At 53.4% G+C, this 26,353-nt stretch overlaps 1 protein-coding gene across 8 annotated transcripts in view; it reads left to right on the top strand.

The window, feature by feature from the left end:
- The window catches only part of RAP1GAP2 (RAP1 GTPase activating protein 2), a 232,225-nt gene that overhangs the window by 199,209 nt on the left and 6,663 nt on the right, over nucleotides 1-26,353 (top strand). For 6 of the 8 annotated variants that reach the window (XM_032322453.1, XM_032322454.1, XM_032322458.1 and 3 more), the window contains 10 exons: nucleotides 1,966-2,095; nucleotides 4,213-4,368; nucleotides 9,716-9,787; nucleotides 10,306-10,392; nucleotides 11,931-12,065; nucleotides 18,868-19,005; nucleotides 20,650-20,774; nucleotides 23,228-23,341; nucleotides 23,560-23,677; nucleotides 24,109-24,235. In XM_032322453.1, the coding sequence (XP_032178344.1) occupies nucleotides 1,966-2,095; nucleotides 4,213-4,368; nucleotides 9,716-9,787; nucleotides 10,306-10,392; nucleotides 11,931-12,065; nucleotides 18,868-19,005; nucleotides 20,650-20,774; nucleotides 23,228-23,341; nucleotides 23,560-23,677; nucleotides 24,109-24,235 (1,202 nt within the window). The remainder of the gene's footprint in view (nucleotides 1-1,965; nucleotides 2,096-4,212; nucleotides 4,369-9,715; nucleotides 9,788-10,305; nucleotides 10,393-11,930; nucleotides 12,066-18,867; nucleotides 19,006-20,649; nucleotides 20,775-23,227; nucleotides 23,342-23,559; nucleotides 23,678-24,108; nucleotides 24,236-26,353) is intronic. The other 2 variants (XR_004280815.1, XM_032322457.1) reach the window with 2 other exon arrangements.

Here is a 26,353-nt window from a genome sequence, read left to right as displayed (position 1 = left end):
TGGCACTGACACTGGCCTTCCAATGTGTGATGAAACTGCTCCAACCAAGAGTGAAATGAATCCACCTTCTCTGTAAGTCACTGGCCAGGCCTTCAGGAAAGAGGGCCCTGTTGGGGGAAGGGGCCCATTTCAGAGAACACGCAAAAACAATGGATAATTAAGAATTGGTGGAAATACAGTAATCTCCCTGGCAGAAATTTGTGCAGTAGCCTCTGGTTCTCTTAAGTGGAAAGAAAGAATATTGGGACTATGCTTGGAAAACTCTGGCCCTTGGTTTCCCTTGACAAAGGCAATATTTGACCGGAACTTCCGGCCTGGCCAGCCTGTTCTGTGCTTTGAGGCTGACATGCCGCTGAGCCCCAGGGATCCCCTGCTTCACCAGCCAGATTGACAGGATCTCCTATCAGGTGCGAAAGTGCCCGGCTCTGGGCCTGGTGTGTAGTGGTGTTCAGTTATTACTTTCTTCCTCCACTCCCTTCTCTTCTCCACTTCTTCTTTCCCCCTCCAAGGTCATCACTGCCACCTGGCATCAGTCACACATTGGTAAAAGTCCCACCTCCACCACTTATTGGCTCTGTGTCTTTGAACAAGTGCCTTAACCCCTGAAAGCCTGTTTCCTCATCTTAGCTGGGAGGTAAAGATAGTGCTGATGCTGCCAGGTTGTTGAGGGATTCAAGTAGATCCTGTATGTGATGTAGCAGGGCTGGGGCCCCATGCGGAGTCAGCGTGGGGAGTCCTTACATTCTTGCTCTTCCTGTGCCCCCTTCCATCGACTCTGAGGAGCCATCATTGTAAGATGCATTCTGGTTTCAGAGATGTTCAAGTATGAAAAAAGGTGTGCCTTAGAACAGATGAAGTAAAAGCTGTTAAAACCAGGAGGAACCCCAGAGATCATGGATTTATAGCCCTTTATCGTGTAGAGGAAGAAACTGAGGCAGATGAGGACAGGTAAAGTGATGTGCCCGAGGTCACGTGCTGGCTTATCGGCTGGACCCAGAGTGCCCGACCCCCAGCCTGCTGAGCTTCCCGCCATGCTGAGCGGAGCACATTTTCTGGTTTGTCTTACAACGTTTTCGGGGACTGACATCCAGGGTGTGCTTTATTTCATTTTCTAAAGGAACCTGCCTCCCCTCCTCTTGCTGAAGACTGTGACCCATGGCCGGGAGCCCATGTCTAGAAAGGAAGAAGGGGTGGCTCCCGGAAGCCCATCCAGGGTCTTAGTACTTTTCTTTCCTGCCTTTGAGGAGATACCGGAGAGGGGCTCCTTGGATGCTGCTGGGGTGGGTGCTCCTGTGGCTGGGTCTCCGCATGACGGAGTGGCTGGGCAGAAATCCAGAGTCTGTCACCTCTTCAAGCTGCCCTCTGGATGCTCCCACAGGAGAGCTGTTTGCCCTGGTTCTGGGCTGAGGACTTGGACATGGCCTTGCGGAGAGGAAAGGCTTTTGCCCAGCTGTGGGGGCCACTGGCATCCGGGATGGCATTTGGAATTGAGGATGGGTGACCTCCCTTCCTGTTGGCTGGATGGATGTTCTGCCTCTGTCTGTTTTTTTTTTTTTTTAAAGATTTTATTTATTCATTTGAGAGAGAGACAGTGAGAGAGAGAGCATGAGCGAGGAGAAGGTCAGAGGGAGAAGCAGACTCCCCATGGAGCTGCGAGCCCGATGCGGGACTCGATCCCGGGACTCCGGGATCATGACCTGAGCCGAAGGCAGTCGTCCAACCAACTGAGCCACCCAGGCGTCCCTGCCTCTGTCTCTTAAACAAGAGGCTTATGAGTAGACCTCTGGGGCTTGTGTATTCAGGAGCCTGGACCCCCCTGTGCCAGGCCCATCATTCTGTCTGTGTCCCCACTCTTGCGTGTCTTCTCTTTCCTTCTCCGGTCCCCGTATCCTCAGGGAAGGCACAATGTAGCCTACTTTTCCTCACACTTAATCCCTTCCTGCTCTTACCCTGTTTTGCCGACAGTTTCCGCGGAGGCCTGGATGTGACCCACGGACAGACGGGGTTGGAATCTGTGTACACGATATTCCGGGACAGAGAGATCATGTTTCATGTCTCCACAAAGCTGCCGTTTACTGAGGGAGACGCCCAGCAGGTAACCTGGATCGGGAGGGCGTTGGGAGCATGGGGCATGTGAGGTGAAAGCCTGCTGCGGTGTTGGGTACTTGAGGGGCTGGGCCCCTTTCCCACTTTCATAATCCAGAGGCCAGTCTGTTCATGGTATTGTCTCACCCTTGTGGCCTGTCACGGCACCTGGTGTGGGAGGCAGGACAGGGCTCCTGCTTGTCTCGCTCTGACAGGTGGGGAACTTGCAGCTCAGCGTGGTTGGGGGCAGAGCTGGCAGCAGAGTCCAAGTGCCCTGCTTGTGTAGGGCGGTGGTGAGGAGGACATGATGGCATTTGCAAGTAGCAGCTTGACGTCAGTTCTGTCACTCGGGGTATGTGACTCCGGGCAAGCTGGTTAACCTTGTGGTCTCATGTTCCTCAGCTGCAAAACAGGTAAGACCACCTAAGTCACAGGATTGTTAGGGGCATCACAGAAGGTTCTGAAGGTATGGTTCAGTAGTGCCTGGCTTGTGGCAGGCTTCCTTCCTGACCATGGCCCTCCTTCCTGCCCCAGTGATGGGTGGCAGGACCCCCCCCAACAGTGGTCATTGCCCCCCGCCTCTCAACCTTTCTAGTCTTATCTCTTGCTGCACCTGCTCATGGGCAGGAGTTCGGCCTTCACCTCAACCAGGGAACCTGGATGAGACCTCTGCATCCAGCATTGTCCTGCCCTCCCTCTCATTTGCTGCTTTGGAGAGCAGCGTGTCCCCAAGGTGGCCCAGCTCTTTTCTCGGGGAGCCCTGAAATCAGCAGCTGAGGCCTGGCTGCTGCACCATCTGCCCCCTCCCACTCTTTGTGCCTTTTCAGTCTCTAGGAAACTCAGAAAGGAAGGTAGGCTCTTCCCCAGTCTCTGACCCATTCCTCTCTGAGCAGGGAACTGAGGAGGGAGCACAGATGTAATACTGTAAACATAGTGCCTGGCTTCATAGGGAAAAAGGAAATTGGCAAATGAGACTGTGATTTGGCTCTAAAATAACCACGGAATGTTCCAGAAACAAATGGGAGCAGGATTCCTTTTGAATCCAAAGTAGGTTTTTCTCTCCACGTTTCACCTTTGTCTCTGTTCCCTCATGGCCTTCTCGCTCCCTGCCCCAGCCTGGGGCTCTCTTTCAGTCTCCCCTATATTCAGTGGGAAGTACATAGAGCTTGGCTTTCTGCAAGGGCTGAATAAATATTAATTTTCTGCTCCCAAGAAATGGGAGGAGGTGGGTGGGATAAGTGAGATAATTCGTGTAAAAGTGTCCAACCTGGGGCTCAGTCTACAGCAGTGCTCCGTAAATATGACAGTCAACATAAAACGTAGAGCCTGCATGCCTGAGGCGCTTAATCGAGGAACAAATGCATAGGTAGGCACCTAGCCAGGACTTCGTGGCCCCAGTATTTGAAGTCACACATGTGAACAGCACAGCATGGTTCCTGGCGCACAGTAGCTGCTCGGTGATTGAGTGCGCCTGTGCAAGGACCTGGCCCAGTTTGAATCAGGCATGGATTTCTCTCCCATGACCCCTGCCAAGCCAGGTTGCCCTCTTTCTCTAAGCGTGGCTCTCCCTCCCTCTGGTATAGAATGCTCTGCTCGCTAATCCCTGTGCATCCACATTTCCTTCAAGCACTGCCCACCCACCCCATCTCCTCTTCCAGGAAGCCTTCTCAGGTTAGCGCCAGGCCTCTGATTTTGCCTTCCTCTCTGCCCGCAGAGCGCCAGATGTTTTGTGTGTGGCAGCTGACGTAGCACGTGCTGGCTGGTGCCTTTGTTACTGTTCTCAGGCGGCTTCATCTGTGTTTCTGTCCCTTCTAGATCCATTACAGGCTCTGCCAGGGCAAAACCCATTCCTCACCTTTTAACCATTCTCCCCGAGTCCTGTGTCAGGACCCTGGCTCCTCTAGAGCTCAGTAACATGCTTGCTAGCTGATATCTATCTAGTCTTCCCCATTTTTTTTCTTTTTGGTGGCTTCTGAAGACTGGGGGGAAAAACTCCCCTGGAGAGCTAGGTCTCAGAGTTACAGGGTTTCTGAATAAGGTAGAATAATGAGGACTTTCCTGTCTAGATCTCGTTTGTTTTCAGGTTGTTCCTAGCTGGCTTATAACAACGGACCACTTTTTGTTTAGCTCCAGAGAAAGAGACACATTGGGAATGACATTGTGGCCATCATCTTCCAAGAAGAAAACACACCGTTTGTCCCAGATATGATTGCCTCCAACTTCTTACATGCCTACATTGTTGTGCAGGCTGAGAACCCAGGCACGGAGACCCCGTCCTACAAGGTGAGAATAATGCTCGTTGGAGGAACTGGGGGGCTCAGGCACGTCACCATACCTTCTGGATTTAGTAATGTCGAGGACCACTAGTTCTCCATGGCTCCTCAGGCCATTCTCCAAAATGATACTCCTAGCATTGGTATGATTAGTTTTCTAGAAATCCCAGGTTTCTGGGATTTGGGAGCTGGACTCTTGGTGGAAGTCACCTTCTGAGGTCATATCATCCATCTGGCTGCCTCTGGGTTCAACAGCATCTCACTCAAGGGTTGAGAAGCCCCTGGTGTCTCTGTTTGGAATCTGGTGATGCTATTGGCTGGACTACGGCAGAGCCAGAGGAGAGAAAAAAAGAGAAGGTTGGGGATGGAGGGACCATCAGGAATGGGAGAGGAAGAAGGGTGGTAACAAAGAGAAAGAATGTAAAAGGAGAAATGTTTATGGTGAGAATGGTGGGGAGTAGAGGGCCTGGTAGACCCTCGCCATGGGGTGGGTCCTTTTGGTTTAGCTGTTCTGGAAGAAATGATTGATCTTAATTTGAAGACTCCAGGGAGGTGGGGTTGCAAGTGACTGAGTCTGAGCCTCCAGATCAACAAGTGGTCTTCCAGAATGGCTTAGTATCCTCCCTAATGCAGGTAAGCCCAGCAGTCCTCACCCTGCCTGTTCCTGGTGACTGTACCACCAGCCCTGTCCTTCTCTTCTCCATGAGAAGCAGTTCTGACCTCTTGGGCAACAGTTGCTCTCCATCTCAGTGGTGTTGGGGGTGTGGGATCCAAGGGAGATAGATTGAGGCAGGGTCTTTGAAGTGGGTGTCAGTCTTTGAACCCATTGTGGTTATATGCAAAATGTTTATGCAAAGAGTGTTGAGTTTAGGTGCTGCTTTATGTTTTAGGGGGAGAGAGACCAAAGCTCAAATACTCAGAGGACTCCCTGTTCCCCAAAGTGCTAGGAACCACTGTTCTAACAGGGAAATGAGTGCATCGTTGCTAAAGGGAAATTGGGAAACCTGAAAGTGTAATAACTGTGTCATCTCTTGAGCTCACGAGTCCCTAGTGCTTCATGGCCACCTTCACGAAGTATCCACTTTGCTTGGTTTTAGCCCAGGTCATGATCTCAGGGTCATGGGATCAAGCCCTGAGTTGGGCTCTGCACTCAGTGGGAGTCTGCTGGAGATCCTTTCCTTCTACCCCGTCTCTCTCTCTCTCTCTCTCAAAGATGTTGGAAAAGAAAAATGATGTCGTGTAATTGTTACATAAGTAGAAACCCACATATTTTAAGTGCATAATACACATCAACTTTAAAACTCAATATGAGACTACAAATAGAACCCCACACTCTCTCCTATGAGGGAAGCTAATTCTTTCACATCCCCCTGTTCACATTCCTGCTCCTCTGTCACTGAGCAGTTTCAGCCGAAAAGTCAGAAAAGCTGTAGTTTGGGCATTTCCTTGAAGGATCAACTTCCTAGACCAAAATGGGGATTCATGTCAGATGGCTCCCCAGTTTGTTGATGGGAGCAAGTGTATTCAGTTGGTGCCTCCTGTGGGCCTGGCTAGGGATGGGGCATGTGGAAGTGATGTATAGAACTGGCCTCCCGGGAGGGAGAGGGGACCGTTGAGGTGGAGTTCAGCCACTGGGCCACTCAGACAGACAAGTGGCTCTTTCCACAGCCAGTAGAGGCAGAGGGCCACTGAGGAGGGTCCTACAGATCAAGCTGTGTGGTGGGAAGGCTCCCAGCCCCTGCCGGGCAGTCATGGGTTCATGTGTGGCTTGTCTGCTGGGCCCCTACTGGCAGAATGAGGCCTCTTGTGGATGCTTAGTTTTTGTTTTTAGCTCCCACTAGGAAATGGAACTCAGCTAACTGGCTTCTCCGCTTTCCCAAGAGCTTAGTGGAGTGGGAAAATATAGTGATCCAAAAAAAGCAGCACCTCACCTCCAGCTTTGAAGCTGGAAGTCTTTACCACATCCTCCCAACCCCAGCCCATGGTCCAGGGAAAAGCATTGTCCTCAGAGATGGTGGCGATCACTGAGAGGTAGGACCCACAGGAAGAGCCTGACTGTCCCAAGCTGCAGGACCGTGTAGTCCACCTGCAGGGGAAATATCTGGGCTGGAAAGGCAAGACCTGTGAATGGGGGGCCAGGGGTGCAGAGCGCAGCGGGGGAGACCAGCCTTCCTAGGTACTCCCCAAATTCTGTCCAGTCACACTGCCAGCAGCACCCCAGGGGATGAGAAGACTGGGGAGGACCCCGTGAGATTCCTCAGGGGGTCCAGGGTAAAATGGGACGTTTGCTGACCTCTGCAGACTTAGGGGCTATGGCAGAAGAGGCTGAGATAGCCCCAGGGAGCCGTCTACAGGGGAGGAAAGAAGAGGAAAGGGAGGGAAGGACAGGGCTAAGAATGTTCAGGAAGGGCCCCCTACACTGAGAGCCTCAGGAACTGGGGTTCTGGTCCTGGCCCTGCTTCTGACTGCTCTGTGACCTTGGGCCAGTTCCTTCCCTCTCTGGACCTCAGCTTCCATTTGTGTGAAATGAGGAAGTTGGACTAGATAGTCTTTGAGTTCCCTCTAGCCCTGACATACTGCAGGAAGGGAAGTGGGGCCAGGGCAGGGGTGCTGAGGAAGAAGGAGGGGTGAGAGAGAGAGAGGGAGGTTAAGAAGTGTTTTAGGGGAACTCTGTAGTATTTGAGGTGTCCTTTATTAGGTGCAGGTCAGTAGGGAAAGTAAAAAAAAAAAAAAAAAAAAAAAAAAAAACCACCAAAAGCACCAGGTAGCAGGTTACCCCTCCCCAAGTATTTGCTCCGTACCAGGCACTGTGCTGGATTCTTAGAATCACAGTCTTCTAGAATCTTCCCAAGCCCCTGGTCAGGCAGGGTCTCTCATTAGCCCTATTCCGAGGAATAGGAGTAGCCTATTCCTAGCCCAATTTCCTAGGAAGGAAATTGAGGCTGAGAGCTTAAGTTGCTTAAGGCCCAAGGCCACAGAGCCCAGAAGTGGTGGAGTCAGAGTCGATGTCCAGGCTTACCTGTGGTCTGCATCCCTGAGCCGTCGGAGCAGGTGGGGACTTGGCTCCCAAACTCCGGTGTACATAAAAGGTTACATTGCATGATTTTTCAGACATGAATTTTGTCCCTATTCTGCCCTGTTGGAAGCTGAGCCATCACTCAGACTCCCTCTCTTCCTGTCTGAGTTGGCACTGGCCCTGATTCTGAAATCCTACAGAGGTCTCTGGAACCCTATGCAAAGCACACCACTGGGGAGGGGGCCTGTCTGGGTATGCCCTTCCCCTCCCCGCTGATCTGGTGCTTGAGCACCCCGGCACAGATCGTGAAGGCTGCCAGGCCGCACTGCTGTGGCATCTCAGGTTTGCAGTCCTGGGAGGTGCCCCACCTCCCTAGTGTATCCTTGTCCTCATGGCCCAAGCCCCCTCCTGCTTTCCATCCTCTCTCAGCCCTGCCCTGCCCTCTGCTGGGAGACGCCTATGGACTTTAGAAAACGGAAGGTGGGGTTGTGTTCTGGCAGCTTCTGGTTCCACCCAGCAACCCACCTGTCCTCAGGAGAAGGGAACAACAGGACGTATGGGTTGCTTAGTCATAAAGTTAAGCGTCTGCTTTTGGTTCAGGTCATAATCCCAGTACCCTGGGATTGAGCCCTTCAGTAGGCTCCCTACTAGCAGGAAGCCTGCTTCTTCCTCTCCCATTCCCCCTGGCTTGTGTTCCCTTTCTCACTGACTCTGTCAAATAAATACATAAAATCTTAAAAAAAAAAACCAAAAAAAAAAAAAAAACCAAAAAACAACAACAGCAAAGACCCAGGCACTGTGCTGGAAAGGGGTCAGGAGAGGGAACCCTGTGGGGATAGACGACGATGCACGTCTATCACCAGAAAGGGTCCTGTCCCCTGCTTTTCTGTGGTGGGCTTTTCTGGCTGGGAGATTGGGCCAATGGATGACTAAAGCTCCTTAGCCAGCCACGACAGACCACTCTAGCACAAGCTGGAGTGGGGGCACTGGGGTGGTAAGAAGGCAGAGGCCTGACCTCTGACCTCTTCCTAGGTGCCTTCCTACCACCCCCTCCAGATTCCTGTGCACAGTGGGTGGTGCTGGGGGACTGTGTTTGGCAGTAGGAACCAGCCTGAAATCCTGTCAGCTGAGCACACACCATTTCTTAATTCCAGGCATGCAGACAGCCTTAGCTTGGGGAGGGAAAGCTGTACTGACCAGCTCTCTCCCACTGTTTCCTTCCAGAGCCTGGCAGGGCCTTCCCTTGGCTGGGCTCCGAGCTGCCTGCTCGCCTGGTCTGGCAGAATCCCTGCATCTGCCCTCCTTCATAGGCCAGGGAGGCTGGCAGTGTGCCAGAGCCAGGCTCACGTCAGCAGCTGTCTGGGAAAGGGAGCGGGCAGAGTCTCCAGAGAGGCTTGTGGCCCTGTGGGCTGAGAACAGGTGAAACCAGGGCATCTCCACACAGGGAGAGCTGCTGGCGTGTAGGGTCTGTCCTGAGCCTGGGAGCCCCCCACACAGAGTACCTGGGTGCTCTCACTCCATGATTTCCCACCTCCCTGGGCTTGCCAGAAGGGTACAGCACGCCTAGAGCCTGGGGTGCCCTGTGCAGAGTGCCTTGATGTCCCCCCGACCCATAGCTGCCAGCCTGGGCCCTGGCGCTTCATTAGTTCAAGCCTCGCCTGGACTGTCTGACCCCGCATGTGGGGTCAGGGTGCCAGAGCACTAGTTCACCCACTGCGCCGAGGCTCCGAGGAGCACGTAATTGTTGCACATTCCTGGCTCCGTCCCAGAGCTTGTGATTCAGGAGGTTTGGGGTGGAGCCTATGCAGTCGGTATTTATTTTTCAACCACTTTCAGTGATTCTGCTGTAGGGCCAGGTTCAGGAGTCAGTATTGTGGGAAACAAACCCCATGGCAGGGTCGGGAAATCTGGATGGCCCTAGTCTCTGGGCCTCTGTTTCCTCATCAGTGAAACAGGGTTAACAGTTCTCACTTCGCCGTCTCCGTGGGATTAATATCCAGTCAGATGAGGTAACCAGAAAAGGTCTTCTGGGCATTTGTACTGCAGTAGAAGCCGGGGCCCAGGCAACTGCTCAGTCCTGGGCAGTCATCTTGCCAGACTCACTGCCGGCCTCCAGGAAGGCAGACGAGAGCGTGTGGATGGCTTTGTGCCCCTTGGGTCTGCTTGTAGCGGCAGCTGCTTGGCCCTGCTGGTGAGTGCTCACGGGAGCTTGTATTTGAATTTGGGGTAGGGAGGACATGTGCTGTGAGCCGTGGGCGTCCCTAGGGCCAGGGCTCGGGAAGCGTTATCATCCTCAGGCTGGATCTCCTCCCTCCTCGCCCACACCAAGACTCTGTTTCAGGTCTCAGTCACAGCCCGGGAAGATGTGCCTGCCTTTGGCCCCCCTCTGCCTAGCCCTCCTGTTTTCCAGAAGGTAAGAACTTTCCCTCTCCATTCTTCTCTTCTCCAAGACTCCAGGTTTCAGGATCTGAGCGGCAGTGGCTGGAGTGGGGGCTAAATCTGGGCTAGAGGCCCCTTTGGCAGGCTTGGGGGAATCTCCTCCCTTGGGGGGTCTCTCTCGCCTCTCCTTGTGCTGCCAGTCTGGCCTAGCACAATACCCCTTGTCAGGGTATTTGACTCCAGGGTTGCCTTTATGGGAGAAGAAGGGTTTTCACATGTATGCCACAGTCCAAGCAGCCTCAGCAAGACTGGCCTCCAGTCATGGAAACAGTGTGTGGGGGATTGATTTCTTGGGACCCGGACACCTGGTTTCCACCAGTTGGCATCTTAGCAGGTGGTCCTGGTCTGGGCTAAAAGATGACCACATGTCAGAAGGGGATCCTTTAGGGGTTCTCCCCAGAACCCCTGTTCTGCATACCTGTTCCTGTGGCTGAAAGCTCTTTCAGCCACACTTGGGGCCAGTGGAGTTGCAGAGTTTCTTGTCTGTTCCAGGGCCCGGAGTTCAGGGAGTTTCTGCTCACCAAGCTCACCAACGCAGAGAACGCTTGCTGCAAGTCAGACAAGTTTGCGAAGCTGGAGGTGAGAGCGCTGTTTCTGGACGTCTTCCTCCTGCCTTCCTGGCTGCTTGTTAGCCAGCCTCTCCTGGGGGTCTGTTCTTGGGGATGCTTGAGGCGAGGAGCACTGTCTTTGCCCACCCCTCTAAGCCTTCAGCCAACCTTAGGTCTCCACCTAAACCTTAGGTATAGCCAACCATTCACCAGTCATTTATTGAGCACCTGCTGTGTGCCAGGCTCTGTTCTCTTCCCTGTGATACAGGGGTAAGTGAGGCCTGGTTTCTGCCTTCCAGAGCGCTTGGGCTGGTGGGAAGGGGCCATTACTTAAGAGACTGGTTATGGTACGTGTTGGCACCGGGCCATGATGGAGGCCAGCACAGGGGCTGTGACTGCTTCTGCCCCTGAAGAACTGGGATGTGTTCAGAGGGCTTCTTGGAGGAGGTGGCCCTTGAGCTGCTGGATCTGGATCTCTGAAGAGCCTTTTGCCAGGAGGAAAGCTTGGGGAGGGCTATTCCAGGCATGGGAAACAGCAATAGGCAAAGGCCAGGCAGATCAGAGCATGACTTTTAAGGGTGTGAGGGGGGCCTGAGAGGAGGACTCGTGCTGGGGTGGAGACTCAGTGGAGGTGTTGTTTGGGACAGGTCAGGAAGGGCTTTGAACTTGAGAAGTGATGAGGTGCTCATAAAGTACTTAGAGTAATGGTTTGCTTTGTGTGTTAGATTACTCTGGCGGCAATGAAAAGAGCAGCTCGCTAGGGAGGAGGGCAGGAAGGGTGGCAGGTTAAAGCTGTTATAGGATCCCAGGACAGGGGTGTCTGGGTGGCCCAGTCCTTAAGCGTCTGCCTTGGGCACAGGTCATAATCCCAGGGTCCTGGGATCGAGCCCAGCATCAGGCTCCTTCCTCTGCTCCCTCTCCCTCTGCCCCTTTGTGTGTTCCCTCTCTCACTGTGTCTCTCTCTCTGTCAAATAAATAAATAAAATCTTAAAAAAAAGGGAAAAATAAAAGGAACCCAGGACAGATGAGGGCAGCTTGCTCACACGGGCTGCAGGAGAAAATGGTTTGGGGTCAGGATCCTGTGTCTAGGGTAGGGCGAAGTGGAATGGTTGGGTAGCTCTTGGGTCTTTTGCTGGGGCCCTTCACTGACCTGGGGGCCTTTGGGAGACTAGGTCTGTAAGATTCTGCTGATCTGGAGGTGCCCACAGGGGCTGCTGCTGGCATGTGTGAATGGTGCCCCCTGGAGGTTGAACGCATGGCCCTGGCCTAGCACCTGGATGGAGACCAGCAGTGAAGGCAGTTGGGTACACCAGGCTGTGGAGCTTGAGGCAGAGATCTGAGCTGGGAGTCAGCAGGGTAGAGCTGTGGGGTGGCCCATGGAGAGAGGGTGGGGAGAGATCAGAGGCCAGCCACAGAGCTTTCCTGGTAACTGCAGTGTTTGTGAGCATGGAGCCCTCGGTTCACACTGTCCCCCAGATGCTGGTGGCTAGGTGTCGGCGCCCCCAGGAGAGGACGCACCTCTCTCCTCCTCCATGCCCACCCCGTAATCTCCACCCTCTTTCCTTTTAGGACCGGACGAGGGCCGCCCTGCTGGACAACCTCCACGATGAGCTTCACAGCCATACTCAGGCTATGCTGGGACTGGGCCCAGAAGAGGACAAGTTTGAGAATGGGGGCCATGGGGGATTCCTGGAGTCTTTCAAGGTATGGGCACAAGAGTGGCTGGCACATTGCACGGTGGGGGTGGGGGAATGCACAAGGGAAAGGGCCCAAGGTCCATGGGGTCCTGTCCCTAGAGCCCTCATGGCAGCATTGCAGTGTTGGCAGAGGGTGGGGCCTCAGGAAGCGCGAGCGGTCAGAGCAGCCAGCGGTGTCTCCAGCGTCCTCTCCATCCTTCCTTGATGTGGATCATGACCTCTGGGCCCAGGGAGTCTGAGAAGCAGGGACAGGGAGAGAGTTAGCAGTGGGAGAGTAGCTGGTACAAACCAGGCACATTACTGCCTTCAGTGTTGTCTTCTGTGTCAGGATGAGGAGCCCAGGGCAGGAGGACCCGAGCAAGGACACAGTCTTCGGGGTCTTTAGCAGCCAGTGTGTGGTACTGCCATGAGTTCTTCTAGCTGGCAGGGTGTTTGAGGACCTGGCCAGGGCCAGTGCGATGGAGTTACAGACAAGTAACTCCCTTCGGACTTCGCAAAAGGAAGAACTTCTAGTCATAACATAACAAGCTGCTAAGAGAAGCAGTAAGCTTCCAGTTCCTGGAGGTATTCAAGTAGAGCTCGGCCAGCCCCTAAGCCAGCGTGAGGTACAGGGGTGTATCGTCCCACGCTTACTGAGTGCTCTGTGGTCCACACAGCCCAAATAGCCAGCACCAACTCTGGCTGTTCTCCTGTGCTCTCAGCGCGGCAGATCTCGTCATTCCCACACACACACAGTGGGAACCAGCCAAGGGAGGTGGCAGGACTGCTCAACACCTTACAGTTACTTAGAGGTAGAGGAACAGCTCCGGTTTTCTGGTTCTTAGGTTAGCATTCTGCTGGACTGCCCACTGCAGAGTGACTGGTAACGGGACACTGTGTGCCTGTGTTAGAATCCCAGCTCGGTGTGATCTGCATTTCTGAGCTATAGCTCTCTCCTCTACAACATGGGAGTGATAGATTGGACCTCTGGAGTGGCCACAGGAGATCCCCAAAATAAGACCTGCTGACTGGGAGAGTGTGCATTGCCTGGGACACTGGATGCTCAGTGAGAGTGTCAGCGGCTGGTGTTGGCTTCGGTGGATGCTGAACACGCACCGTCCCATGTGAGGCCTCACAGTGTCTCCTGCGCCCTGTGAGGAAGGCCATTCTGATGGGGATACTAATTCATTCCTGTTTTAGGAGTCATGCATGTCATTTTACACATGAGGAAATGCAGGCTTAAAGAGACAAAGTAATTTGAATCTGAGTCTGCTGGATTGCAGAGCCCATCTTCTCCACTGTCCTGCCCCTGGTTCCCAGGTCCGTTAAGATTCCACCCATGCCTGGGCAAGCCTGGGGTCTGTCCCTGGCAGCTCAGCTGGCCTTGCAGAGAGCAGGGCACAGCTCTGTTGCCCCCCCTTTGGGGCAGCTGCTGATATCCCTCCAGGGGCGGGGGTAGGAGGGTGGGAGCTGAGCTGCCTGTCCAGGCTGGTGGGACATTCCTGGGGCATCTGTTTCAGGCCTCATGGACAGCGGCAGCCAGGGCAAAATAGGAGAAAATGGAGATCAAGAGGAAAGGGTGTGAGGGAGGGGAAGGGCTGGGGAAGAAAGAAGGTGCCAGGTCAGCTAGCCCAGTGGTGGTGGGGTGGGGAGTGAGGCCCAGTAAATGGGAACTCCCGTGTAGGCTCCACCCTTCCAGAAGATCACAATGCTCCCACGTCCCACTGGAATTTATATATGGCTTCAGCTGCCATCATGTGGCATAGTTTGCAGGTTTTAAAGTAGAGTGTGTTGTTTTCAGTTTTGCAAGTTTCTTTCTGTATTTGGAAGTTCACCGTGATTTTTTTCTCAAGTTTCAAAGGTTTTTATAAACTAGAAAAGCCTGCGGGCTCTGGACACTGCCCATGGTGCCCATGGAGAAAATGGCCCAGCAGCTACACATGAGCTGGGGGTCTTGAAGGAGGGCGGCCTGAGGCCTTTTGTCTGGTCCCCTGCCTCTGGAGGAGAAGCCGTTGATCTGCCCTTGACTCCAGTGGCTCCAACTGAAGGGGTCTCTAGGAGGGGAGAGGCTTCAAGACTTTATCATTACTTGTCTTTGATCCAATAGTCCAGGGCCTTTTCTTTTTCAGCCCTTACTCCTTCCACTTGCAGACTGAAGATAGCTCGCTTGTGCCTTCTGCTTCCACGCCTGTCCCTGAGGTAGCTCTTACCGCGTGAAGGAGGGGCTGTCACCAGCAGTGACACAGAGTAAGCCTTCAGGCCTCTGATCATTGAGATGAGCTTGCCAGAGTTGGGAACATGGGCTCTTTTGCCCTGTCCCTTCCACCATGACAGTCTCATCTCCCAGGCTGTGGAGGCCGAAGCTAGGGGCCAGCCAGCACAGCAGCATGGAACCTGGGGATCCTGGGGTTTTCTGATTCCTGGGCTGTGCCTGTGGCCAGGTCTAAGGTCTGAACCAGTTCAGGAAACCACTCATTTTGGTATTTATTCATTCCTCATGGAGTTCCTTACCCGCACCTCCAAAGGATCCCTCTTGGAACAAGTGCACAAAATGATTCCAGAAGGAAAAGTTGTGTTTTCTGTCTCCTTTTGGTGAAAGGTCTCATCTCCTGTGGAAACAACTGGGAATTCCCAGGACTAAAAGCAGTCTCGGCCATCCGTTCCCCTGGCCTCTTGGGATGGTTCTTCCCTCTTCCAGGAAGCAGACTGATCGCTGCCCTAGATCGTGCTGCCCGGCACCTCCCACCATGCAGGCAGGCTAGTCCTCTCTTCTCACTTCGATTCTGCTGGCTGTCATTTAAGCTTTTCTTCCATGAGAATTGGAACAGTTGGTTTATGGATGTCCAGACCTGCTTCTCAAACTGAGTGCTTTGAGATAGTCTCAGGAATCTGCCAGTTCTACCAACACTTAAAATTTTTGCATTTTCACTTAGATGATAATCTAAAAATATACATATTTCCAATTATAGAGACCAAACTTTTGCACTGAAACTCACAATGAAAAGAATTTGTGTGGCATAAGTAGGTATCTTGCAAATGCAGTTGGTGGGACCACTGTTGGGGGGTAGGGGGAGTCTGTGGATGGATTCTTGGTCTTGCAGAAATATTTTCCTTTATAAAAGAGCTCTATGTTATTCACCTTTGAAAAGTATTGATCTCTAGACCGTTGTTCTCAAATGCCATTCTCTACCACTGCTAGCTGTTGATGCAGTTTTTATTGGTCTGTAATGAAAAGAAAAAGTAGCGCTCCTACATGATCTATATGCAAAGCACGTGTGAGCCACATTTTGAGAAACGGGGAGCTAGCCCAGTCCCCCATTAATGTCATCGTGCAGAAGGGGAAATGGAGGACCAGGGAGGAAGAGGCCCAGGGACAGAATGGGGACCATGGCAAACAGGGACCACTGCAGGTGCATTTCTCCCAGAACTCTGGGGGGGTAGTGGCAGTTAAGGCGCCAGCGTGCTCCAACCCCCAGTTGGGGTTGGAGCTGGGGCAGCTGAGGCAGCCTGAGTGGCCCACGGGTCGGAGCTCTGGTCTGTGCAGATGTGAGGGAACATTGCCCTCTCCTGTCAACCTCTATTCTTTATTTGCCCTTCTAGGGGGAACAGAAGACCCCGTTCCAGTCCTCAAGGTCCCTCAGGATGCCTCCCAATTAGGTGTGATCTCAGGAGGCAAGCAGTTGGCAACTTTCTCCCTAAGCTGCCCTCTCTCTTTTGCTTGCCTAATAAGCATCCTGTCACCACCCCCCGCTTAGTGCTCATGTCTGTGCTCCGTGTCCATTAAATTTGTGGAATTGAAACAACTCCCAAAACCCATCTGGAAGCATAAGGAAGCACAAACCCATAAGAAGCAAGGCCTGTGCTGGGCCCAGAAGAGACTTGTTCCCTGCATAATGCTAACTAGTAGCTCATATCCCTGCCCGACATGCAGTGATAAAGAGAAAGTGATACCATGCCTATTTTCTTGCCCCTTGCCCAAAGGAGAGCCTGTTCAGAGGTAAGCTGTGGGCTGAGCTGAGGGTTGGAAAACCATCCAGACTGAGGAGGGACACCGGAACCAGAGGTGGTCAACTGGGAAGAGAGCAGACTCTGGGGACAGTGGTGTCCTCAGACAGTTGAGGGACGGTTGGGTGAGATACGAAACAGACTGGCCCAAGACTCCATGCCCTACAACTGGTAAGACTTCAGCTCAGTGCACAGAAGACCTTTCCAAGGTCAGGCTCTCTACCATGGGAAAAGGCAGTTTTGAACGTAAAGAGCAGCCTGGTCTTGGGAAGACGCAAGCGGAGGGGAGTCTGTCCATTCTCTTCTTGGCCCTTTCCCTGACTTTTCTGCCCGGTTTGAGAAGGCTAGTGTTTCCAGCTCAACATCACATTGAAACGTGAAATACTTCAGACCATATCACTGGGTGATTTTGTCCAACTCAGGCTTCATGTCAAGGTTTTGAGTTAGCCGTTGTGTCCCTCAGCTCCATCCCTCAGAGTGGGTGGGGGGAGAGCTGGCCCCCAGCGGGCGGCTTGTACACCAGGCATCTGGCACGCATGATCTCCCAACGTCCTCACGCAGGACCATGACCACATTGTATAGACGAGGAGGCCATGTGCCAGAGAGGTTCATACATGGTGTTGGGAAGACCAGGATGCAGCCCTCTTTCTGTTAGCTTCAAGCAGCAAGCAGATGGCCACCATGCCCATCCCAGGGATTCTCTGCCAGCCCATTGTCTCCTCAGATTCCTTGCTGACTCGGACAGCAGCACCAAGGTCATTTGAGGAGAAAACATCCTTCCTAACATCAGCCCTGGAGACTTTTTTTGGAGGAGAGGCTAGGAGCCCTTGATTTCTAATCCTCCAACCACCAGTTTAATTTGGTGTTCAATCTCGACCCCTTTTTGGGATACCAGGGACCCTTTCATCTGAAGCCCAGGGGCCTGGGTTTAGGTCCTAGTTTCAATCATGCAGTGTGACCTTGGGTGATCATTCCTTGGCCTTTAAGGACCTTTTCTGTGAGTACCTGTCCTGTCTGCCTCTAAGAGGTGCAGGGATTCAGTAAGTCCACATCTGTGAAGCTCTGTAGACCAGATCCTAGCACACAACAGCTGGTCTTTCTTGGAAAGAGACAGTGAGGAATGTGTCAGAACACACATGATATCGTTGATGGTGGCGGCACCCACAAGGGCCCCAGCAGAATGTCACGGGGCTGAGGTTTATGGAGAACTGACTCACTTAAGGAACCTTGCTGGTTTTTTTTTTTTGTTTGTTTGTTTCGGGGTTTTTTTTTTTTGGAACCTTGCTGTTTATCCCAGTGCACCTTAGTGTGGTGCCACAACCGGTCCTGCTCTCAGTTTTTCAAAGGGTGTGCGACTTAATGTTGACTCTGGGTGCTGGAATGAATAGAATGTATGGGCTGCAAACTGTTGCTAGGCGATTCTCTTCTGTGGTTTAGAAAGGGAGAGCCATGATGTCCCTCAAGCGGTGTCTTTGACTCACCCAGGAGGGGCTGGAGGTCACCCATCAGGGGCAGGAGGCTGGGGGGCTCTGTGCCTCATTTGCAAAAGTAGTGAGTCTCCAGGGCGGCCGTGTTTGCAGATGGCCGTTCTTCCTGAATTGGCTCCCCGCATCCATACTGTTATCCTTCTGAGGTAGTTTTCTGAAGCTGCATTCCTGAGGATCTCAGCCGGCTCCCACAGTAAGGAAAATCCACGAGCCCACTTAACGAGGAGGCTTGGGGTGACTCATGGCTCTGTGGGGTCCTCGGCATCCAGATTCTTTCCCTTCCCCACTCTGCCATCTTGGCTTGTTGCCTTCATCCCATGGGCTTGATCTCCACACCCCAGGGTGGCTACTGCAGTTCTGGTGCAAAATGTCACCTCTCTTTGGCCATCCTCAAGCTCCCAGCCACCATCCCCTCAGGCCCCACTAGCAAGGGGAGAGATTTGGCAACCACCTTAGACTGATTGATTTAGCCCCTTGTTCCACTGAAGAAGAGGTGAAATTGGACAAGACATCAGTTCTGCCACTGAGGAATATGGTGGGGATGGCCATTTTATGTGAGGAACACATACCTCCATTTGTGTATCTTGGCATGTGTCTGCCCTCTGTTCTACCTCCTACTAGCTGGGGGCCCCTGGTCAGGTCCCTTGGCTTCTCCGAGCCTTAGCTGTGAGATGGGTTGGAGGAGATCCACACCATGGGCTAGTGGTGAGATTACACTTGAGCTCTTCGCAGAGAGTCTGGCGATCATAAGTCCCCAGTAAACATGGCTACTCTTCTTTTCCGCGTGTTGCCCATGTGTCTGTCCTTGTGCCGGGACCAGGGGAGTCGCAGGAGAGGAGTCAGAGGTCAGGCCTGACCTCTGTCTTAAGGAGCATCCAGTCAGGGGAACCAGATGTGTTCCTAAAATTAGGGCAGTTCTCTAAAGCCCAGGGCCTGTGGGAGGATTCGCTCTATGTTAACTAGCTGTCCTCACTGTGGTCACCGCTCTTGGGTCTGGTACCAGAACAGCAGAGACCTGCAGAGTGGGCTGGAGGTGCAGTCATCACCTCCCAGGCCTGTCCCTGCTGTAGTCTCAAAGCATTCTTGACTATAGCTGTTCTTATCCATGCACATGGACCAGCAAGTCCTGACCATCTTGGTGTTCCCTCCTGGATGTGTCACTGTTTGCCGACGTGCCCTTTGCTCTTTGGTGGCCCTAAGTGGGCACAGGGCCCTGTGTGGCCTGAGCGTGCCCAAGCGTGCCCAAGCGAAGGGCTGTATCTAAAGACCCCCTGGGAGGACAGGGGCATCTGGTGGGCTGAGCGCCATCGATCGGGTCCCTGTCTCTTTTCCCTGCAGAGGGCCATCCGTGTGCGCAGCCACTCCATGGAGACCATGGTGAGCAGCCAGAAAAAGCAACACAGCGGGGGCATCCCTGGCAGCCTCAGTGGGGGCATCTCGCACAACAGTATGGAGGTCACCAAGACTACCTTCTCGGTGAGTGCCTCGGGCCCTGGGGCAGCACACGGTTCCCAGGGAGGGTGCCTCTTCTGGCCCCCCATCCCTGCCCCAGGCCTGTGAAGGAGGGTCTGTTCACCCAGGCTTGGGCCGGGAGTCCAGAGCAGGGACTGGGGAGATCGAGGCTCTTTGAGGGTGACCCTAGGCCCTGCCTGTGATTCGCAGTCTCTATCCCAGGCACTGCTGCAGCTGGCCCAGACTAGAAGCCCGCCCATTGTCCTGTTCTGGGAGTTCCCTTGACACCTGGGCCTCCTTTTTGGGGCTCACCGCTTAGAGTGGTTCTGGGGCATACTTCTCTGCCCAGTGTCTTGGGACTCAGGAGGGGTGTCCTCACTTTGTTATTAACGATCACAGTAGCCAACCCACCTTTCTGTGCACTAGGGACTGAGCGAAGTAATTCATGGACATTCTCTCATCTGATCCTCATAACAGCTATTTGAAGTGGGAACTGATGTATTCTCTATTTCAGACTTGAGGAAAGGAGGCCCAGAGAGGCTTAGTAACCTGCCCTGGGGCCCTTAGCTAAGCTGAAGGGCTGGGATTTGAATCCATGTCTCCCTGACCCAGTCTTTGCTGTTAATCACTGTGTGTGCAGTTCCCAAGGCCGGAGCCTGGTGTGGCTGTGGGTTTGGGCCTGGTCTCCTTGCACAAGCAACTGGCCAGGTGAAGGAACCACATAGTTGGCCCATTTATAAAAAACAAAGTGACTTTGGATTTATATAGACAAGGGTTTTCTTTTCTTTTCAAATAGAATACACCTACCTTGATACTCAGGATTAGTGTTCTAAGTGATCTTACATAATTCATTGAACTTACCAGATATTTTCACAGCTGTTATCTTGTTCCACCGAGAGGGTCTATGAAAGGAGCAGGGTGGGACAGTTATCCCTGTTCTGAGGATGAGGAGATTGGGGCCTATTTAGAGGCCTGGTGGGCTTTGAAGAATGACTGCGGTCTCCCTTTCCTCAGTCCCGTGCTCATCCCCCCGCATGTGCTGACACAGAGCCACGTTCTTGGTGGGTTCTTGGCAGGTTCCTTTGGCCTGTGGACCTGGCTTTGCTGCTCTCGTTCCATCTTGTTATAGAGATGCCTGGCTTGGACCCACTTATTTGTGAGGAATGGAAGGAGAGTCAGAGTCCTGAGTTCTCGTCCCTTTCCTGCCATCAATTTGCTCTGTGACCTTTGCCCAATCCCCTTGTCCTTTGGCTCCTCAGCTTCCTCAGTGGTAAAGCAAGAGGTTGGACCAGGTCTCTCCCAGGGCCCCCTCAGCCGTGTGGTTCTCAGTCTTTGACCCCCCAAAACACCCTGACCTTGGTATGCCGGGCTGTCTTTATGCTGGCCTTGACCCCTGTTCCTCCAAGAATTTTGGTCTTTGGTGATTATTATGTGGGACCATGAGCTTTGGCTTAAGCACACAGGGGAACAGGCTGCCATGGCAGGAGTCTTGGGGTCTCAGCCCCTGTTGCGTAGATCCTAGCCTCCCAAGCGGCCTCCCTATTTTCTGGGATCTCCTGTAGACTCGGGGGTTGCAGGAGCTGTTTGTAGACCAGAAAAGGGGGTGAGAGGAAGGAGTCGGGGTCCGAGGTGGGCTGTGGGCACTCATTTCGGTGGTTTCATTGACAGCCTCCGGCGGCGGCGGCAGCAGCAGCGGCGAAGAACCAGTCACGGAGCCCCATCAAGCGGCGGTCAGGGCTCTTCCCCCGGCTGCACACAGGCTCTGAAGGCCAAGGCGATGGCCGGACACGATGGTAACTGTCCAGCATGTGTTTGTGGGTCCTGCCACCACTGCCAGATGCCCAGCCTTGGGGAGGGCTTTGTGCAGCTCTGGTAGATGGCAGCCTTCTAGACTTGGTCCCTGCGTTAGGTCACTCCCTCTTCTCCACCCCCTGAGACAGATTTGGCCAGGCTCTGTTCGGGACTTTCCAGAACTGTCTGTGGTGTTTGGACCCAAACTAGAAACATTGCTTGGGTTCTTTTCTTTTCTTTACCTCCTTTCCCAATGCTTTCCCAATGCTCACTCAGATGTTCACTCTTATCGAAGCCTTCTGCGATTCTGCCAGATAGTTCCCTGAACTTACGTTAGGGCTTCTAGAATGTTTTCCCTTTTATTAAAAGCAGCTTTCATATTGCACCATCCTTAACAACCTGTTCTTGCTAATTGTCTTTCTCGTCCTTTAATGGTGAGCCCATTTGTTGTTTAATTCAGCAAGCAGTGTTCGAGTGCTTGCTACATGCTGCGGTCTACGCTCAGGCAAGAACTACAGAAGCCCCACACCTGGTTGACTTCCAGGTTGCTGCCCTGGATGGTGGTGGCATCAGCCCCTGAGCTCAGGCATGCAGGGTGAAGGGCAAGTTCATGGAGGGGGATGAAAAACTCTGTTTGGAACCTGTACTTGTGAGAGTCCTTATGGCCTACCCAGAAGAGAAGTGCAGAATTCTGAGTGATCAGACGGCAGGCCTTGAGCTTAGGAGTGAGGCCTTGACTGCAGAAGGGAGTCACTGGGGCACAGGTGGTGTTTAAAGACGGATCAATGAATACGACTCCCCCAAGGGAGTATGTAGAATGCCTGGGGGAACACCAGTTTCTCAGGACAAGGGGAGAAAGGGAAGGAAGACGAGAAAGCCTGGAGAGGAAGAATTCCAGGAGGGAGGGTCCACCGTGTCAGAAGTGCAGAGAAGCCCTACACCAGGGCCTAAACCCTTGCTTGGGGGGACAATGAGGAGGTCATTAGCAGCCTCATTAAAAGTGCACTGAGGCACTCATGCCTCTGAGATGGTTGTCATCAAAAAGACATGTGATGACAAGTGTCAGCAAGGATGTGGAGGAATTCGAATCCTTGGGCTTTGCTGGTAGGATCGGAAATTAATGCACCTGCTTTGGAAAACAGTCTGGCAACTCTTTGGAGAGTTAAACGTGGAGTTACCATATGACCCAGCAGTTCCATTCCTGGTCTACGCCCGAGAGAAAGAATACGTATGTCGGCATGAAACTAGCACACAGATGTTTCTAGCAGCATTACTCATAATAGCCCAAAGTGGAAAGGATCCAGATGTCCATGGCTCAGTGAAGGGATAAATAAAATGTGGTGTTTCTGGAAAATGGGATTAAAAAAAAATTTTTTTTTTCAATAGAAAGCAGTAAAGTACTGCTACTTTATATGCCTATATATATGTATATATGCCTATATATATGTATATATCTCTATATATGTAGATATGTATATGCCTACAACTTGGATGAACCTTGAAAAGACTGTGCTGAGTGAAAGAAGCCAGTCAGAAAAGACCAGAGCAGGTCATTTGATCCCATCCATATGAACTGTCCAGAACCAGCAAATCCAGAGAGATGGAAAGCTGATCTGTAGTTTCCAGGTGGTGGGGGACGGGTGGACAGAGAACGGTTATGTGTGGGTCTGGAGTTTCTTTAAGAGAGTCTCAGTTGTTCCAAAATGAGATAGTGGTGATGGTTGTACAACTCTGTGAGTAGACTGAAAACCATTGAATTAGACACTGTCAATTGGGTAAATTCTATGTGGATCGTTTCTCAGTAAAGCTATAAAAATTGCATTGAGGACAAGGCCACCTTGTCCCCAGTAGGGGGCACAGGACAGATGGTGGGCTGCAGTACCTGGTCTTTGTTAAACTCCAGCAGAAGGAATCCCTTGAGCCCTTGGCCAAGAGTAGCCCGTTGGCTAAGATGCCCCTCCCAGCCACCTTGTCACACAGTTCCAGGGAACTCGTCCTGTGGTCTGTATAAAGGGTGTCATGCACAGCGACCCTGCCTTCCCCACCACAGAGTGCATGCCCATTGGGTTACTCCCCGCACCCTCCACCGTGGAAGTGCATCATAGGCCCTCCCGCTCTTGACTTCGAGCCCTGCCAGGTGGGATGGCCAGCGTCGGTGGGGAATGGATATGGGCTTGGAAGCATCCAGCCAGGACTCTTGCTCCATCTCTCTTGACTCACCCAGGAGCCCGCGGTAGCCACTGAGGGAGCAGGGACCCCTGCTGTCCGCTGCAGCTCAAATGGGCCTTGGGGGAATGGAGGTCCTGGTGGCTGTGCTCTGGCAGGGGATGCTGTCTGTCACCCCACAGGCCCTGTGGCACTGAAAGCTGCTTGGGCCTGTCTAGGGCCTGGGGGTGGGATGGGGGCTTAGGGGCTGGCTCTGCGACCTCACCCCTCTTTATTCCTCTTTCCTCAGTGACAGTGCATCCAGCAACCCCAAGACCCCAGATGGTGCACACTCTTCTCAGGAGATGAAGTCTGAGGCTTCATCCAACCCCAGTTCTCCGGAAATCTGCCCTAACAAGGAGAAGTAAGAGAGCGAGGGTGGGGGCAGGGCCCAGGGCCGGCTGGAGCTGCCTGGAGCCCTGGAATGCGCCAGGTAGAGCCAGCTTTTTTGCCTTGAGAACTCTGTGAAACACAAAAGCCAGCAGGCAGGGGCCACAGGGAGGAGGAGTCACTGCCAGGTCTGACCTGTCTGGGGGATGGGCTCGGTGAGTGACCAGGCCTGTCCCGCTCCCGTTCCCACAGGCCCTTCATAAAGTTGAAGGAGAATGGCCGAGCCAACATCTCCCGCTCATCCTCCAGCACCAGCAGCTTCAGCAGCACGGCGGGGGAGGGGGAGGCCATGGAGGAGTGTGACAGCGGGGTAGGTGTGGCTCCCTCCAACCCTGGGGAGCAGGGAGAGGCACTCTGGGCCCAGCCAGACTCCGGCTGTGTGCATTCAACTAGCTGCTGTGGGTAGAGCCCCATCCAGGCTCTGGGGATGGGGGTGGGGGGAGGCGGGGAAGGGAAGGTATGGAAACAAGAAAGAGATGGGCCAGTCAGCTGTTTCTTCTCCCTGGGAGTGACACAGGAATAGCAACAGAGGGCCAGGGGCCACACTGAGTGGGGTCCCTGCTGTGGGGTTCCTGGCCAGAGAGGAGAGGATCAGGGGCACTTCTGGCGTCAGCAGAAAGACAGAGCAGGTTCATGCGGAATGTGGGAGGGAGTGTGGGTGTCAGACCTGCCATGGCACAGGCCACCCTGTGGGGCCGCTGAGGCTGGAGCTGGCCTCACTCACCCAGCCTCTCTCCCCAGAGCAGCCAGCCGTCCACCACCTCACCCTTCAAGCAGGAGGTGTTTGTCTACAGCCCATCTCCGAGCAGCGAGAACCCCAGCCTGGGGGCCGCAGCCACCCCCATCATCATGAGTCGGAGTCCTACAGGTCAGCGGGGTCTGGGGCTGTGTGCCCTGGGGCCGGAGGGGCGGGGCCTGTGTTGTGACCATGGGCTTGAGCTCCAGCCACACCCTACCACCTGGTTTCCGCTCCAGCCCCCAAGTGTTAGGCCCTTAAGCTCTGCTAGCTCGTTCTGTCTATTCGCAGAGTGTTCTTATCATCTCCTTACTCATGGGGAAACCGAGGCTCTGGAAGCTCAGTGATTGGGTAGAGGAGTTGGGATTTGAAAGTGGAGGCTCTTTGGCTGCACCCCATCCCTGATGCTGGGTGCCTGGGCTGCAGTGATGGCCATGACAAGTACAAGGGTACAAAGTGGGGTGAGTGTTGCAGCTAGAGGGAAACGTGAGTGGTTCCTTGGGGTACAGTTCGCAGAGGAGACAGGTATGAGAGGAGATGGCAGATAGGATGCTGGGCTGGGGCCGCTGTGGAGACCCTGGCAAGGACTTGGGTATTGTCCTGCTGGCAAGAGAAGCCACTGGAGGGTCTTATGTAGAGAAGTGCCATCTGGACTAGGTGGCTGCAGCTGGCTGAGTAGATGGTGTGGGTGGGCAGTGGAGGCAGGAAGGGAGATCAGTGAGGGGTCACAGTGGGCAGTGAGGGTGGCTGGGCTGTGGGTTGGGGCTGTCTGGAGCAACGGAGAAAGATGTAGATGCAAGAGATATCAAGGAGGTAAAATCTTCCACTCAGTAGTGGGGGTTCAGGGAGAGCAAAGAATCTGGACCCTTGGGGCTTCTGGGATCCCTGTGGTCAGACAGAGTATGAGGCAACAGCTCTGGGGAGGGCGGAGGGGTTGGCACTGGAGGGGACGTGCATGATAGGTATGGTAGGGCACCATCACCCAGAAATCAGAGCCTTGTCCGGCCCTCGAGGAGGGCAGCATCATGTGGGGGCAGGTGCAGGACTGTGGGGTTTGGATTCAGATCCTTGATATGCGACTTACTGGTGACACCAGGCAGGTTACTGAGCCTTTCCGTGCTTCAGTTTCCCCAAGCAAAGGTTGGAGGGAGCAGAATAGTTCCTACCTCGTTGTGGTTGGTTGTGTGAAGATTAGATGAACTCACAGTCATCAAAGACTTAGAACTGTTAACCTGAATGTTGGTTAGGTTAAATGGCAGGAATAAAACAATAGTGTAGTTAATAGTGCTCAACCTGGGGCATCCTGTTCCCGAGGGCGCATTTGACAGCATCTGGAGATATTTCTGCTTTTCATGATTGTGGGAGGAGAGTGCCCTGCATCTGATGGGTAGAGGTCAGGAATGCCGCTAAACATCGACAAAGGATGGAGCAGCCCCCCACCAAAGAAAGGATTTTCTGGCCCGAAACATCCATCAGCTGAGGCTGAGAAACTGGAGTCTGAAGATAGAAGCATAGAGAGAGCCCATTCCTGTCACATGGCCCCTGTGCTGGGCGGCTGCAGGGTTGGCTTCCAGTTCTGGCTGGGGCAAGGACAGGATCACCTCTCTGAGCCTCAGTCTCCCCTTCTGTAAAACCCCCAAACACCTGAACTCCTTGTTCTAATATAAATGCCGTGATTTTTAATAAGGCGTAATTAAATATTGAAGGAATGAATGAAAAAATCTGTAACCAAGCCTGGCTCCTACTTGATATTAAATAAATACCAAATCAAATAAGGTTCTGAGTAGTGGGAGGTTTCGAGAGGGTCTGCCACTTGCTGAAGGTCACCCGGGGCATAGGGGGACCCCCTCCTGGGTTTCCTGCACCACACATGGGCTGCTGTCATGCCCTTTCCCCGTGCAGTACTGAACCCCTGGCCTCCTGCTGCCAGCCTCATGGAGGCTGTGCTGGGGACCCGCTGACTGGGGTCAGTTTGCAGACCTCTGGGAACCTGTTGTAAGCTGCTTGGCTGCATCTGGGGAGAGATGGGGCCAAGCGGAGGGTGGGGATCCCCTGGGAAGGCCTGATGTCCCGCATCTGTGGTCTCTGATCCCCGATCATCGGTCATGTCACATCTGGGTGCCTGGGGTCCTGAGAGGGGATTGGCAGGTCTGACTGAGAGGTACTCACAGTATTGGCTGGAGCCCCTCATCCGAAGCACCAGAAGGAAGCTAGTGGCCTCTGGCTGCAGTGTACTGACCTGTAAACTCC

The sequence above is a fragment of the Mustela erminea genome, chromosome 18 (assembly GCF_009829155.1).
Source record: "Mustela erminea isolate mMusErm1 chromosome 18, mMusErm1.Pri, whole genome shotgun sequence".
Taxonomy (NCBI): domain Eukaryota; kingdom Metazoa; phylum Chordata; class Mammalia; order Carnivora; family Mustelidae; genus Mustela; species Mustela erminea.
This window is presented reverse-complemented; position numbering and strand designations above follow the sequence as displayed.